This window comes from Harpia harpyja, chromosome 13, assembly GCF_026419915.1.
Source record: "Harpia harpyja isolate bHarHar1 chromosome 13, bHarHar1 primary haplotype, whole genome shotgun sequence".
NCBI lineage: Eukaryota > Metazoa > Chordata > Aves > Accipitriformes > Accipitridae > Harpia > Harpia harpyja.
In genome coordinates, this window is record NC_068952.1 from 15,781,237 (window position 1) to 15,798,861 (window position 17,625).

The 17,625-nt window shown below is 35.6% G+C and overlaps 1 protein-coding gene across 2 annotated transcripts in view; it reads right to left on the reverse strand.

Annotated features, from left to right (window-relative positions):
- Nucleotides 1-483: 483 nt before the first annotated feature.
- LRPPRC (leucine rich pentatricopeptide repeat containing) overlaps nt 484-17,625 on the reverse strand; it is a 93,833-nt gene continuing 76,691 nt past the window's right edge. For both annotated transcript variants that reach the window (XM_052806343.1, XM_052806342.1), the window contains exons 31-38: nt 16,646-16,734; nt 12,832-13,036; nt 9,922-10,061; nt 9,644-9,759; nt 7,671-7,745; nt 6,057-6,141; nt 2,322-2,464; nt 484-999 (exon numbers count right to left, since the gene is read on the reverse strand). In XM_052806343.1, coding sequence (XP_052662303.1) covers nt 943-999; nt 2,322-2,464; nt 6,057-6,141; nt 7,671-7,745; nt 9,644-9,759; nt 9,922-10,061; nt 12,832-13,036; nt 16,646-16,734 — 910 coding nt within the window. In that variant the 3' untranslated portion in view covers nt 484-942. The remainder of the gene's footprint in view (nt 1,000-2,321; nt 2,465-6,056; nt 6,142-7,670; nt 7,746-9,643; nt 9,760-9,921; nt 10,062-12,831; nt 13,037-16,645; nt 16,735-17,625) is intronic.

The window sequence follows — 17,625 nt, forward strand, 5'->3', positions numbered from 1 at the left end:
ACCCCATTCCCCATCCCCATGCGCCGCTGGGGGGGTATGTAGAGAATCCAGGAGTGAAGCTGTGCCCAGGAAGAAGGGAGGAGTGGAGGGAAGGTGTTTTGAGATTTGGTTTTATTTTCTTATTACCCTCCTCTGGTTGACTGGTAATAAATTGAGTTAACTTTCCCCAAGCTGAGTCTGTTCTGCCCATGATGGTAATTGGTGAGTGATCTTTCCTGTCCTTATCTCAACCCATGAGCCCTTTGTTATATTTTCTCTCCCCTGTCCAGCTGAGGAGGGGGGAGTGATAGAACAGCTTTGGTGGCCACCCAGCATTCAGCCAGGGTCAACCTACCACACCATAAAATTAACTGGACTAACAGTTATGAGAATGAATTGAAGACGCTATAAAACTACAGCACACAAGCTAGTGTAAAAGGTAGAAATATTTTGTCTTTACTTATAATATCAAACACCCTAACAAGATAACACAAGAGAAGTACATTTAGGAGAAATCTAAAAAAGGTGTTTATTTTCTGTGTAGATACAGATGAATCCTGGAGATGACGTTCTTTACCCATATACTTCCACCTCAAGTACATTGATCAGGCAAAGAACAACAAAGGATAAGACAGTTTGCTGAAGTTACAGTTACATACACCTCTAGCAACTTTCTTGATATACATGTATTTGGGTGAATCAACAGAAGCCAAAATACAGTTCAGGTTACAGCAGATCATACATCAAACCAGAACAGCCTAGAAAGCTGTGTCTTAATATTTCATTAGCAATTTTTAAAGCATTTCTATTAATGAATGTTCCTATCAATTACAGCTATGGAAGGTGCTGTTTAAACACAGATTTATATTAAAAATTACACAGAACAACATGCTTTTTTACATTTTTATTGAATGTAATATTTAAACAATTTCATAAACAACTAAAGCATAAAAGACTGTCTGCTCATGATGCTTCCAATCTTCTTTTCCTCCATTTTTCCACATAGAACTTGAATGTCTCCTATAAATAGAGTGGAATAAACAAGTTCAACATTGTTTCAACTGAAAAGTTACTAATTCTGGACAAAATCTTATGTCCCGAAAAAAGCCAAATCTATTATTCTCTGTCATGCAAAACTAGACCTGTATTGAAGTCTGTATAATTAAGAGAAACACCAGAGAGAATAAAAGGAAAAGGAAAACCTTGCAAAAAATGCATAATGAAGCTTCTATTACAAAATGCAATAATATAATCAATTTCATTTTAAAAAGAAAATACTTTTTAACTGCAATCTGCAATTGTGCCAAAAAGATTATGAGACATTTTTAAAGACCAAGCTGCATTAGAGAAAAATTGAACAGGGAAATCAAAAAATGAATAATTTCAGTGACTTTGAAAAAACACTCTTATTTTCACTAGCTACATGTAAGAAACAGACATTCTAGGTTTTAAACTTATACAGTCCAATAAAATTTCAATTATAAATTATGTCAAGGTTGCAGAAAAAAATCCACAGCTCTTAAAAAGCTAAACCAAATATTTTATGCCAAAATTTTCTCCAATTCTTTGCAAACTAAGAAAAGAAAATCACATTTATCATGAAGCAATGCAGAGAAACAACATATAATCAGGTCTTCACAGAACTATAGAAAAACACTTATTTTAGAATATAAAAAGTGGCTAGAAAATGGCAATAAAAAGTTTGCTTAGAGAGGAAAACCAGAATAAGTCTTTAAAGTCTGCTTCGCTAAAATGGTACTAGTAGACTGTTAGTCAAAGGAATGATGTGAAAGAAGTATTTACAGTCTTGACAGATTTAGTGTCATGCCACTTGTCATCCTCAAATAAGATATATTTGCACAGTTGCATATATCTGCTGGCAAGGCAGCTAGAGGCAAAGCTTCTATTAATTAAAAAAGTTAATTCCTACAGTTCTAAAATCCCATCCTACTAAAGCAGTAACTTGTACTAGATAGAAAACAGGTAATTAATGCAAACTAAAACCCATTAATTGTTAATGAAATAAACATTCTATAAGCCTTTTTAAGTTTAATGGCTTAGATAAATGTCCCAAGGACATTTGATAGAAGTACACCTGTAGATGAGTGCCTGATAAAGATCAGGTTGTTTAAATATCACAAGCCCCAAGAGGTTTTATTTCTTCAAGTCAAATCCAATGCAAGATTACTATAGTTCCTACAACACTCAGTACTTCATACATTACCTCCTTTGAGGAGTCTCTGCAGAGATTTAATCCCTATGTAATTATTCATGCAATTTGTTTTATTAACACTGAACATACACAATTCTGCAGATCTATTTCCTAATTAAGAAATACTCACAGGGGGTTCAGTGAAAGGGACAGGCTCTCCTACTTTCTTCAGAAAAGCTGCTAAAGATTTCAGAGATAGCTCATGCAGCTGTATATTCTTTGCTTTTGTTTTCTCATACACAGCCTTTACAGAAGCAACATCCCCATCCAATTCTGAGGAAAAAAAAAACAAAACTGAAAATAAACCCCCCCATTGGTAAAGTGTTCCTCTTTTCACCTGTCTCCATGATGTCACACATTTCTACTACTTGCCAAAACTTATTCTAAATATTTTAATATACAATAGTCCATATATTCCAGATATTATTCATATCCTACTGACAATTCACATAAAAGAACAGAACATACAGCCATTCTAGCTTTCCTTTTTATTTGAGGCTGGATGATCAATTCCTTCAAGCATGTGCTGGAACCACAAAGGAGTAGGAGCTGCACAGTGAGAACACACCACTCTAGGATGTGAAATACAAAGCCATACGCCTCTTTCTTAAGCAAGTGATAAAAAATAAAAACAAAAGCTAAAACAAAAGCCACCCAAGTTCAGCATGTGAGAACTCTAGAACAGAATTCAATCCCTTAAGTAAGGGAAGAATATTGTTACAGTTACAGGTGCTGGGTACATCAAAACTATAACCTAAAGGAACAAAGAAAACAAAGGTCAGATGCTCATTTTAGAACACAAACAAAAACCTGTTTCATCCTATTGAGCAGGAGACAATTTTTGCTGACCCACTAACACTATGACAAACCTTAACCGCTAAAGTAACCAATAACATTTTTTCTGGATATTCCATAAAAGGCACCATCCCCTGTAACAGGTTTTAAGCAATCCGTTCTTCATTTATTTAAAGCACTGCTCAATTCTAGCTGTAGAAAAGTGCAGTGTATTTCTCCTTCCTCTAAAGTGGGAGAGGGCAGAAACTCCTCCTTCTACATTGACTCATGCTTAACCATAGACTTTTCTGCTGCTCAGATATTTGCTTGAGACACATCAGGATGAAATTGAAGTGACCCCTGACATTTTCGCTGTTGTCCTCAGGGTCCTAGAAGCAGTACAACAGTTCCTAGCACCTTGTAAACAACAAGGAAGCCATCATGTCCAGTTAAATGCATTTTGTTGCTTGGGAAAATGCAAACATCTGCAGTATGGGAGCTGTCTCAGGTTCTTACTTGTTCACATTTGGAAACACCATCTTCACAACCATAGGGGCTATAAAACCAATAGTTCTAAAAGAAAAAAAAGATTTAATTACGCAGAAATGGACAGCTTGTGTCCCTTTCTCATGAGAAAAAGCTTCCCACTCACGTCTGGCAAGCGGCTGAGCTCCTTTTAGAATGTGGGATGCTACCGCAGAAACTGCATGAAGTGATGGTTTAATGAAAGCCTAAGAGAAATCATTAACTTTCTGTTTTAAAGAAATAGCTGTATTTATTGTATGGAAAACAAACAAAAAAGAGCTAATACTTAGATTGTGTTTAATGGACCATGCAAATGTGATTTTACATATTTTCTTTTTCTAGAAGGTATACAGGACAAAGAAAGGAGTAAATGTGCCTTTATTTGTTCAGTTGTGGATGTCTGATATACGATCAGACTTCTTTCAGCTGTGATCTATATTCTACTATATATTTGCTAAACACATAAACACTTATTTTATTTGTCCATTTATTTTGATAACTAGCAACAGTAACTAACTGTAGTAACAGTACTCTGTTATCTTTCATTCCCCTTTCTAATTAGAAATAACAAACAATGTACCTGACAGGAGAATAATTTGTTTCCTAGAAAATGATGATACTACAAGGTTGGACTTGGACGAAAATGAGAAATCACATTTTAAAGCTTACTAACTGTAAAATGAAAAAAAAAAGAAATGAAAAAAAAGATCTTATTTCTAGCCCTCTTGGCTTGAGCACAACCTAAGCACAGCCTTCTAAATTTCAGTTGTGCTAAATATTTTGCTGATGATCATTTTAACAGCCAAATGAGACTACCATACTCACCACTGCAGAAAGTATCAAAAATGGAAGAGAAGGGATGAGGGGAAGACATAGCTGAATTGCTGTTCATGTGTACAGGTCTGTACATATTATACATGGTGGGGACAGAACATAGTAAATGCCCCTGAATATCCTCAGAGTAGGACACCTTACTTCTTTAAAACAGAAAGATGTAATAGAAAATGCAAAGATACCCTAGTACAACTGACCCAGCCCAGCCCTGGTAAAGTGGATCAAGTAACTGATGTGCACTCTTCTACCTGATACAGGAGTGGAATCGATGTCTCATACAGGTGAGATGCTTGTACAGAATAACCTGGGAACAGCTTTTCAAACTCTTCATGCTGGTACTGAATGTCTCCTCTAGAACTTGCTACGACTCAGCTACATCTCTGCCTAAAGAAACTACAGCAACCATCTGTTCACATACAGTGTGGCTTCACATGTTGAATACACTCTAACCACTGTTTTAGGTATAATAGAGCAAGTGATTGATTCTCTGCAATCTCTTTATGAAATCATTGTACTATGATGTAGTTAGAAAGGATATTGAAAAAATTAATTAGTTCACTTACGGTATTTTTACTGAGCTAAAAGCAGTAAAGGGCTAATCATAGCATAAAGCAGCAAGTACAGTGCTGGTGACAAAGGGCATTTTTTTGTTTTATAAAAACGTGTTAGAAAACTTACCCTGCTGTGAAAGAAACTGTAGGGCTAAACAATTTTGGTAGTGATTGCTGCTTTGAACGTTACTAAGCAAGTGATTTTAAGTTAGATACTACATCATGAGAAATTCTACAACTTGATTCAAATACAGTGAAGTTTTTATTCCTTTAACACCATACCGTGGGTTTGGGGTTGAAGTATTTTACTTAGTTATTCCTATTTATCTCTTCTGTGATAGATTGGAGCACAAGGGTTTCTGTCATTGTATCTTTTTGCTTGTAATACACATGTGAAGAATATTTGCTCGCTGTAATAAAACTGGAGTACCATATCGGAGTACACAAGGCAAAGGACACTACAGCAAAGAGATGCGAGCTTCCAACTGAGTGTTGCCATAGGGGCTATATGTCCTGGTTTTTCAAGAGTGAGTGTTGCAGATAAACATACTTAAATAAGCAACTTGATTTTTTAGAGCTGTTCCTCTCTGGCTTCAACTATAAAGAGAACTGATTAGCACTTCAAATCTACTATTTAGGTAAACCCAGATGAAGGCATCTGGAATACTAACTTTGGCTAAATTAAAACAGGTATAAAGAATCTACACTAATAACAATAAGGTCCTTTATCATTACTGATAAAAGTAATCATGATTTTGAAACACACACATAAAAGGAAACAATATACTTATTACATGTTTTGGGGAAAAAAAGCAAGATTCATTTTAAAAGCCATTCATTTCTACAGTATTCCTCTCCATGGGTTAGGATGGATTCTTTTTTATTCCACAAAGTTCCTACTTAGCCTCTATTGTAGCAGTATCCTTTAATCTAATATAGCTCCTTTTGTAAAGGACTGCATCAGTTGTTTGCTTTTCCAACCTAATAGCTAGGACAGTATACAGATCCAACAGACTTAAACAACAAAAACCTCAGACAAACCCCGCCACCTCTTTGTGGCTCAAACTGTAAAGCAAGGTACACAGTGTAGATCCTACTCCCCTTTCTAAGGGTTTCCATGACCTTTCTGAATGTCTCAAGAGTTCTTACTAAAAAAAACTATTCCAAGGAGAGTAAATTACCATAACATCTCATGAGGTAACGGTATGCAATTTCCATATCTAGATGCTCAGGAATCAGTTCTAAAAGTGTCTCTATCTTCTTTGCCTATGAAATTTAATGCACAGACAAAAAGAGCATTAACTTCAAATCTTAAACAACAAAATAAAATTGCCAAATTTAGAATAATTTCAGAACTTTTAAGTGAAATGAACTGTACTGATAACAAGGAATGGATTGTGCAACTGAAAGTAGACATCATAACGTCCTTCCCAAAATTTCATATGCAGATATCAAATAGTCAAAGAAATTAGGCACAAAATAAAACAAACAAAATGCGGGACTAATATCCATACTAAAGCAGGCCAAACATTAGTTTCTCAATTTTTTTTTTTAAGGAAGCAATTAATGTATTAATGAGACTATGTCAGGATTTCAACCAATTTAAAAAAAAATGCAAACCACTTGGCAGCCTTCACTGACCTAGAGGTCAATGGTAGCTATGATTAGTGCTTAAAAGAAGTCAGATCATTAACTAATGTGCTTAAATTCGGAACCTCCCTCCCTCAACCTCTGATTCCAGTTTCAAAACCTCTCAGGTCTTGAATTAAAAAAAGTTTATAGAAATTACTAACATCTTTATCACATGCTACTAACTTCTATGTGTTATTAGAATTTCAGCTTGAAAGCTAGAAAAATTCTAGTTTTTAAATTTCTTCTAAAGACACCAAAAGATGGTGATTATCATCATCGTATTTATCATCATCACTTCAACAGAACAACTTTTAATCTCTGAGTATTTAAAGGCAAGTTCCACAAACCATAAATATGCATTTTCCCTCATTTGAAAAGTATTTATTCTAGTTTGTGTATTAACTGCCTCCTGATGCTGCCACTCTATAAAAGAGAAATCAATGTGGTTTTGCATGTGTGTGTGTTTGGGGCTGGTTTTTTTGTTGTTCAGTGATGGGGTTTGTGGGGGTTGTTTTGGGGGGGGGGGTTGTGTGTGGTGGTTTTTTTGTTTCGTTGCGTTTTGGGGGTTTTTTTGTTTGTTTGGTTGGTTTTTTACTTTGAGGGGGGCATATGAGGAGGGAGAGACAGGAGTAGAACAGACACATAAATGAGAGCATTTTGAATTATAGGGAATGAGCACAAAGCCACGAATCTAAACAGATGCTCAAACTAGATACATGCCCAAACCACCATAACAATAATATGAAATCTGTCTTTTAATGTTAACACAGAGGTATTTTATCATGAGAGAGAGGCTGAGTTTTTAACTTGCATTTGTATTCCTACAATGTAGCCAACAAAATAAGTACTTTCAGGTTGTGATACTGAACCGGATAGTGCAGTAAAACATTTAAAGCACAATGTCTGTAGGATATAAAGTATAACATCAAAAATGCAGGAAATTACTGGAACAATAGAAAAATATTAACTACACCCTTCTTTCCATCATGCTCCGTAAACTGTTCCTTTAAATGTAACCAGCTCTGCAAACTAACCTCCCCCCTCCCCAAGAAACCTCATAAAGCTGTCAACTGTGAAGTTCAATATCCAAAACACTTCAACAAAGGTTGATGAAATAGTATTTTGCTACATATACAATGATATACATGAAAAAAATACTATACCTGTCCAGGTTTAGATGCTGATCTAGCCATAAAACTCACTAAAGTTCTCTTCTCCTCAACTACTGCACCACACCTCTGAATAAAAAGAAAGAAATAATGTAGCAGTCATGAGTAGGTTAGTGATAAACAAAATGACTAAGGTGAAAATTTCAAACTACAGATGTTTAAAATAATATACTAATATATTACCTATTTACAAGGTAAATAACTGACCATTAGTTTAAAAAAAAACCAACAAAACCAAAACCAAAAAAACCAGCCCCCACCCCCCGAAACACCACCACTGAACATAGGAAACAAGTTCATTTCATGCACCATTTTGGTAAACATTGTTTTTAAAATGGTAGTATAAAGTTTTTTAAAACAAAAGGGGAAAGAATTAAACTAATACTTCAACATACCACAAAAACGAGGTTTAGGACTGCAAAAGAATGAAAAAGAGAAACACTATTCCTCTCCAATTATACTGCCAAGCATTCACAAGTGAGCTAGGGATCATAAGGTTAATTATACATTTAATAAGGTGTCAGGGAGATAACTGCTCGTTTCTTTATAAAAATTAAAATGTACAAAGCAAGTTCTCTTTAAAGTATAATTACCTACACTTATGCATACAAAGGACTGATTTCAATCTCTCTATTTTATAAAAGGCTTTCACTGCAATAGACAGTGTTTGAGAGGGAGAAGTTGAACTTAGAAAAGTTTAAGACAGACCAGATAAATCAAAAATCTATCTTACTTTAGAAACAAGGGCAAAATAAAATATACAAGACAATATTTTAGTGTATATTCCTCAAAGGTGTCAGTCTTAAAATTCTTACAATGCACAGTGCTTTTTACCAGCTGTAAGATATTTTATCAGTACCAAAATGCACAGGAAGAGAATATTGTGCATGGAAAAATACACATACCACAAATTTACTACATTCAATTAGTATTTTAGACATATGTAAACAAGAAATTTTGGTTTATGCTATTATGAATATACTATGTATGTAATATGGTTTTAATAGCAAAAGTAACAACGCATTTGTTGGTACGCATTCTTCTCAAAAAATGGTCTTGGATTATCATAAAAGATCTGGTGGATGAAGCAGAACTTTTCCTTTAGCAGCTTAAAATACTTAGGAACTGGTAAATGAGTAGTATGCACTACCAGGAGATGGTAAGAGGCCTCAATCTGAGGCAGGAGCCTAGCATACAGAACAATCTGCAGAATCAGGGTGACTGCTGGACTGCCACCTGCTGGGATGAGCCTTCCTGATGGAGCCTGTTTGTGCACACTGCCAGCAGCAGCTCCCACCACCCACAGTTCATCCCACCTCTGGCTCGGCTTTGTCTTTAGCTCTGTACAAGTGGCATGAATACAGCTGCCTCATTCCTTGAGGATTGCTAACTCAGCTGAGACTGTGGCCCAGAGACCACCATTTGTCCTTCTAATGCATCTGTGACACTCAAGGGAATAGAAAGCAAATTCAGCTTTTAATAAACCTTGAATACAGCATATACAATATTAGAGCAATCAGGTGAAATAAGGTCCATGAAAAGCAAACATTGCCTGCTTCTGGTTTGCAAACTGTACAGCTGTTAAGGCACTTCTATGTTTATAGCACTTAAGAAATTATGTGAGAAGTTGCAAGGAAATGGTTTGCAAGAAGCAACTGCTGTCTAGCAGAAAACTTATAAAAGAATATTTGCTTTGGACGGAATTTCATGCAATACACAAATCCTCCTTTATTTCCTTCAGGCTGTTAGAAGACAAAAAACCTTCTGACTCTGGCACCCACTACTACTACTAGTACTAGAGTACTAGCTCACAGTTTGGAGTAGTCTAAACTGTGCTACTGCTACTTACACTAATTCAAAAGCATACTAATACTAGCCTATGCTATACAACACCTCTTTTTGACAATTTCTCAGTTAACCTTTGAAGAGCTGTAAGCATTTCTGTACCTCTCTTGTTATGTCATTACCTGTATCAGCGATCTGGCATCATCCACTCTGTCTGCACTGACATATTGAAGGAAAAGATCTGTGACAGGTCTGTAAATTCCAAACTGACTGGCCAGTCGTTCTGCCATCACACCAACTGCAAAATTATGAGTACGTAAGGAAAATCTTTGATTGAAAAGCCACTTTTGTAAACTTCACAGGCATGATTTATGCTGACTGAGCAGGTTTTACATGTAATGGCTCTTTCATAACACCTCTGTCTAGTCAGAATATTTAAGCATCATTGCAATTAACTTACATTTTTCCAAACCTGGTTCTAATCCTTCCTCAGACACCTTTCTTAACAAATAGGAAATATTTTTGACAGCTTGATCAGGATTCTGTGCACCAGAGATAAGCAGAGGCTCAAGGTATTCCACAGCAGCATCTAGGTCATTGCTAGGAAAAGAGATTGAACTAGCTTAGTTTCTGAAATCAAGATTTCTACACCTAAAGAAACAATTATATTAAAGTTTTTGTTTTCTACATTAAGGTTGTATTTCCCAGGAATGGCTGAGTACCTATGACTTCATTCAGATATTGTAAAAGCGAAACCATTTATGACTGAATGAATAAATTAACCCATAAATAAATTTTTATAACCTTTGACCTGTACAAAGCCTAAGTAATTTTGACACACTTTTTTCCTCATTAGGAAAGAAGAGTTCAGCTAACTGCTTTGGGAAAATGTGTTTTGCAAATCTAGAAGGCAAAATCAAAACATTAAGAGACGGTATCTGAATAATTAATGCACGCAACTCAAGTATTTTTTTTTTAATGCTCTTCAATTAATTATTTACCCAATTTTTCCCATGCCTGCCTTTTTGGATGCAAAAGACAATACTAAATGTCATTTGGTCAGTACCTTTGTCTAAACACTTTTAATCTTATGGCTTAAGTATAGCAAATGCTGATAAAAAAACGCAGGAAGTATTCACCAAAGTATGAACTCTACTTATAGCATTCTAAAAAGTTCAAATGACAACATCTCTTATCAGTCCACTCTAAAAACTAATTTAATTGAAAAAGACATTGGAGCACAATGAATGCTTTTAGGTGAAGCAGAAACACAGCACATTGGAAAGCTATGAAAAATGCTTTGAAAACTGTATCAGAAACATGACTCTACCAATAAATGAACAGGTATTAAAAATATCTGTAAAAATCTCTTTTTCATAGTTCTCAAGGTACAGCTTGCAGGTATTTAAGAATATGTAAGGTACATATTATCTGTGCTGCTAAGTCTTTTCATACATCCAAGCTAGTTTCAGTATAGCAAAAGAAAAGTTGATGCTGTTTAAATAACCTGTGCCTGCATACAGTGATTTATTTATTTATTCTTGTCACCAATCTACATCTTAAGAACATAGCATGACTTTGCAACACTTTTATAACATGGAAATATACGAAAATATGCAGCTTATGAGACAAATTCTGAAGTATCTCTCCTATTTGGACTGTTTAATTTCAGCTAAAGTCAATGCACTAAAACTGTGCCAAGGACCACTAAGATCTAAGTATTTACAGGATCAGTCCTTTATAGACAGATTGTTTTTCAGTGGCTGAAAACATAGTGAGCTCACTACTGGAACTGGCCTGCATGGTTCTCCTTCAATTCAAGTGCTCTTGCTGTTCCAAACACTGCAGTGACTATTCTCTCTGGCTTGGCATGCCTGAGGCAATCAGGTATCTGTTATGTACTATACAGTTCTACAGCTTTCCTGCCGAGTTAGACACAGGAGCTCTACCTGATGAAACTGGTTTGAAATAAAATAATGGAATATGTAGGATTCCTGAAGACTGGCTCCTGCAAAGGATATTTGAGAAATTCATAGTATGCCCTTTCTCCCAGAAGTGCTTCCCCCATGCAGTTTTATACAAAGGATAAACTAGCACAGTACCAATGTATCAACTAAACCAAAAACGCTAGGCAGAACATGATACTGAATTAAAACAGTTGAAATCAAGGATACTTAAAGTGTGGGGATATTTATCATGATTGAAACTGTGGCCTAAAACAGCACAGCAGCCAATTTTTTATAATTCCGACTGTCATGGTTTAACCCCAGCCAGCAACTAAACACCACGCAGCCGCTCACTCACTCCCCCCCACCCAGTGGGATGGGGGAGAAAATTGGGAAAAGAAGCAAAACCCGTGGGTTGACATAAGAACGGTTTAATAGAACAGAAAAGAAGAAACCAACAATGACAACGATAACACCAACAAAATGACAACAGCAATAACGAAAGGATTGGAATGTACAAATGATGCACAGTGCAATTGCTCACCACCCGCCGACCAACACCCAGCCAGTCCCCCAGTGGCGAATCCCTGCCCCCACTTCCCAGTTCCTATACTAGATGGGACGTCCCATGGTATGGAATACCCCGTTGGCCAGTTTGGGTCAGGTGCCCTGGCTGTGTCCTGTGCCAACTTCTTGTGCCCCTCCAGCTTTCTCGCTGGCTGGGCATGAGAAGCTGAAAAATCCTTGACTCGAGTCTAAACACTACTGAGCAACAACTGAAAACATCAGTGTTATCAACATTCTTCGCATACTGAACTCAAAACATAGCACTGTACCAGCTACTAGGAAGACAGTTAACTCTGTCCAGCTGAAACCAGGACACTGACAAAAAAGTATAAAACCACTCCACAGATATATGTCTGGCTTTCACATTTTGAGGGTGAACACAATAATATTTTGTCATTTCAACTACTGGAACAGGTAGCAGATTTTTGTTTTCAAACAAGTGTTATATGCATAATCTGTGGGTGCTAAGTTCAAGATTTTTTATGTTTATATTGATGAAGTAATTCAATTTTACTTTCAGATTTCATAGGGCTTTTGATCTAACACCAAGGAGAACACTTCACGTGAGGTGTCGTATGTTAAACCAAAGGTATCAAAGCTAAATTACACCACCAGAGAAGACTTTATGCTCTCCCAGATACTTCATAGCTATCCCTGTATTTCATTAAATGATTTTCAACCCCAAATGTGTTTGGGAAACAATACCAGAACAGAACTGCACAGCACACTGCTCAACTTGACCAGAATTTTAAGATCTACGACACTGTAAGAATGAAATAGAATAAAATGAATAACACAAGTGAATTCCTGCCGCTCTGCGTAAAATAATTACATATACTAGTCCTAGAAATACTTACTTTTTAGTATGAGCCAATGCAATAGCATTAGCAATTAGCGAGGCAGATACACCAACTGATTTTGTGATGTCTTCCAGCATGTTTTTAAGTGCTTGCAGGTTCTTTAGATCTCCTTTTTCTGCCAGAGTCTGAGTGAGCGCAGTAACTGCTGGTCTAGTAGGCAACAAGCCGTTGTCAAGCATTCCTTTTAAAACAGCCATGGCATCTAAAAATGGCAAAGAAATAAGGGAAAAGGAAATCAGACTTTAGTTCAGAAGGCAACCATGCTGTTAGTATCATTAACACTACCCTTTTAAAAACATGTACAGAAAATGATTCTCTTGCTGAACTTAAGCCCCAAAATTGCTATAGTGAATTATAACTTTAATATATACACACACGAATAAAAACTTTCAACAGTATTTCAGGTTAAAATGCTGTAACATTTGCTCAATAAAAAGTATTAATATACTTTTAACATTTAATTAATTTTAGTAGCCAGCTCAAGGAAAGCAGCTGTGTCATAAATGTCCTCCCTTATGACCTTAAAGTCATGACCTTTTCAGTTTTTTTTCTCCAAACTATAATCAATTTTCTTTACTAAAAACCAAAAATATTGCACACTTAACAATAAATATAGTTTAAAAAAGTAATTCATTATTGAAACTGCTAAAGTCTAGTATTCAGATTTGGTTTTTTAAGTGTGCATCAAAACTTTGTTTACCAACATTTAATTTTTAAATAAAAGCACGGGAAACAAGTCTCCATACAAGAACAAAAATAAACTCGAAACTGGACAGTTACCTCAAGAACTCCTAAAATTATAGCAACTACCTATGTTAAAAACACACAAAAATCAATCTCCTGTCCATCTGTCACAAACTCCCCAAACCCACTGCAGATGGGTTACTCATTACTACTAGCCTAAATTAATAATTTAATCCCTTGATTTTTCAGTACTTAAAAGCAGGTAACTCTGTGCATGTGAAAACCAATCATTTATCTTTTAAAAGGCTTTCCTATAAACTTTGCAAATTCCCTACCATGAAACTCTGACTCTTAAGTTCTAACTCTTAAAGTAACCTGGGTTTTACCAAGTTCTTGCTAGAAGATATTAGAGCTCTTATGAGTGGACCTACATAAAAACCCTCATTTCTCTAATCAGAATTCTTGTCAATTTACATTATACATGAGCAAACACACAGAAAAAGACATGCCCCTCTGGTAAAAATCTCTTACTCCTTACCAGCATAGGCAGGATTAATCACAGATAATAATTAGAATACGAAGGGATAACACTTCTAACATAACATACACTCCACTGCTTTAACATTCCAATTCAATATGCAGGTCCTGCAGAAACCAAATATTAACTTTTACAAGAGAGGACCAAAAAAACGTCCGGTATACCTAACTTTCTTTCACAGCAAATTTTCTTTCTGCACATCTCTCCCCAACCCCCCTTTCTTTTTTAGGGGAAAAAAAGGAAAAATACATCAGGGGCAAGATTCCCAAAATTTAAAAAGCAAACTTAAAATACATGCCAAGTTCAAATTCTCTCCCAACTACGTGGACCTCCCTTTAGCATGGAGCATGACCAGCCTTCTCAAGAACAAGGACAGAGAAACATTTGAAAATTGCATGTGTGCAGCACTACTGCAAGAAATTATGTAATAGTAGGATACTGGATAATTCTGCCGGTATCTTTTTTTTTTAATTACTCAAAAGCACTCATTACTACTAGCCTAAATTAATAATTTAATCCCTTGATTTTTCAGTACTTAAAAGCAGGTAACTCTGTGCATGTGAAAACCAATCATTTATCTTTTAAAAGGCTTTCCTATAAACTTTGCAAATTCCCTACCATGAAACTCTGACTCTTAAGTTCTAACTCTTAAAGTAACCTGGGTTTTACCAAGTTCTTGCTAGAAGATATTAGAGCTCTTATGAGTGGACCTACATAAAAACTTTTAACTATACCACACTACACAGCAAAGAATGATGATGAACTATATGAGGAAGTGATAAAAAAAAGCAAGTTTTACACAAGTGAAAGCCATCACAGAATGTAGGTCAAATGGAGCTCACCAACAAAAGATTACAAAAAGACTGTGCCCAAAAATTTTTTCGGTAATCTACGAGCCTCAGAAAATAACCGGTATGGTTGAAATATTTAGTAGCTTGCATTTTCAAGGCTTCGCTTACAAAAAGAGAAGCAGTATCTTTCAAATTAAAATAGAAACAAGGATCAAGTCTGACTGTTCAAGTAAATTACCAAAGTAAAGCTTGTTCAATGCACAAGATAAAGTAAAATACAATTTTGCAAAGCAATGTAATTCCACAGACTTCTTGAGAAACTTTGTATTGTGCAAAAAGAAACACTTTTAGTGTACAGCAAGGGAAAGGGTTGACATGGCAGTGAATTTAGTATGCTAGCTAAAAAGAAATCATGTAGTTAATGCAAGAGATTAGCAGAATAAAGAGACATCAGTGATGTTCTGAAGAAGGGAAGATTTTTGGTGTGTAATATTTAGGAAGAACTGGCAAAACTTCATGGCACACTGGACAAGAAAAAGCAGAAAATTTATTAGAATAAAATCAGACAGGAAAGTCAGGTGAAGGCCTTGAAAGCTGCAAAAACAAGAGCAAGAGAAGCAATTGTATTCATCACAAATACTTCAGTCAATGACGCCTGGCAGTGACATCAGACTGGAGACTGAAAGGGGAAGGAATTTCAAAGAAGTCAAGTTTATCAGCTGCAGGAAAGAGTACAAGTGAGAATATGCATCTAAATGCTTATCTTAGGTATTCTAATGTAGCTGATGTTACATGGGTATGGGCTACTACAGCTACACATAATGGAATGAAATAAAATTAACTGATGGCAGAATCAAAAATGGATTTTCTGGTATGCCTTCTGGTATGAAAATAAAACCCAATTCAGTATAATACATTTTCTCTGTACATAGCTGCTTTAATGCTTAAAGGTACTGACAAAAATACGTATCAACACTGTACCTATGCTTGCACAGGGATAAAAGACACAGCACTACATGCAAAACTATGTGCTTGCGGAGTTTTTCTCTCACAAGAGTTCTACAGCACAACTAAACAAGTAAAATGTAACGCTGTGGAGCTGAACTCTAGGATGCAAAATAACTAATGCCGAGAACTAAAATAACAGACTTGTAAACTTCATCCACCATCTTGTTGGGTATCCTTACATACTCTTCAGCCACCATTTTCTTTTCTATCATCATTGTTACATTAAAAGAAAACCAAACTGAATGTTTTGTTACTGTTGATATTGAGAACTATTAAAAAGTATCTGATTAAGTTTTTAAATCAATATTATAATCATTTAGTGCACAATCATGCACATTTAACAGTCAATTTAACTCATCTGGTATCTCTCACAACCAACACAATATGCAAGAAACAACTGCTGGGAATTGTTTCAGATGCTCTAAAGTATGTTAATTTCCAAAGCAAAATGACTTGTGCTGTGAATTTTAACACACTTGAAAGCCTGTACTTTCTCTCGTTCTGGAGCACAAATTTTGCATGTCTGAAGAGCTGTGATTCATCTTAAGAAAACCCATCTTGTGTTAAATGGAATGGAAACTGGACTAAGTGGTCAAATGACAAGTACATTCATATTCAAGCTGTATTATAAATGCATGTACAGTAATTTACGTCTCTCAGCTACCACAAAAGGCTCTTGATAAGCAGGTAATTTGCTAAATGGACTCCTTTATCCAAGTATTCGAAGGGCGTTACAAGAAAAATCTGCAGAGGCATTAATGTGACGTAAAGGTCAAGCATTGTGACATACCTTTCAAATAATCCCGCCTAACTTGCGATATGATGAGGAGGCTGCTGGCAGCACTGTTCAGTGTGAAGCCCTTGATGTGGGTCTCAGCACTAAAAGAAGCAGACATTTAGAAAGGAATTACTGACATGCTTCTGATACGATAATAAATGGTTGAGCACCAAGGTGAAATTATAAAAACTACTGTTCGTATGTTAAAAATATTGCTGCAAAATATCGACCTGGAGACAGCTTTTGTGTTATCCTGTCAATGGTTATAGAAGGATAATTTTTTTTTGCATTCTGACAGATGACAAAGTTGGAAGTGAGCAACAAAAGAAACAAAGTACAAGATTTTTTTTAAACAATCGGTTCAGATTCTTGAATGCTGACATATTAGACGACTAAAATAACTGCATGCCCTGCATTGTTCTGTTGTATCCTAAGCTGGATACTTTTTCTTCTTTTTTCAATAGTCATCATAATTATAAAATATAAAACTATTCTTTCAGCAATAAAAATGAAACATTTATTTTCAGCACTGTATATTTTAAACATAAACTAAAGCATATTATGAACTAACACCGTATCATTTGGTTGATTAATTTTCAAATTTCTGTCATCTAGATGTATACAGGTTTTAAAGAGAACATACTGCTTTTGCTTCCTTAGCCATGTTAAAATTGCATTTCGCTTATCAATTCTTTACCTCCTGTAATACAAAACTTCACATATCTATAGCAAAGAGAATCTTTACTTTAATAACACTGCTAAAGCTTTTCTAACACTCTGGAAGTTAGTCAAGACAGACTAACCAGCAATCACATTGATCTTATACTACAAAATGTTCCCGTTCCTGAATGACATATAGCCACATTTTTAATATATAAGGATAACTTTACAAACGTTCATTTCTAGATTACAAAATCTCTACACAGAAAAGGGGGGCATTGCCATTTACCATATCAGCAATCAAGATAAACCTCACTGATCATCTTGTGGCA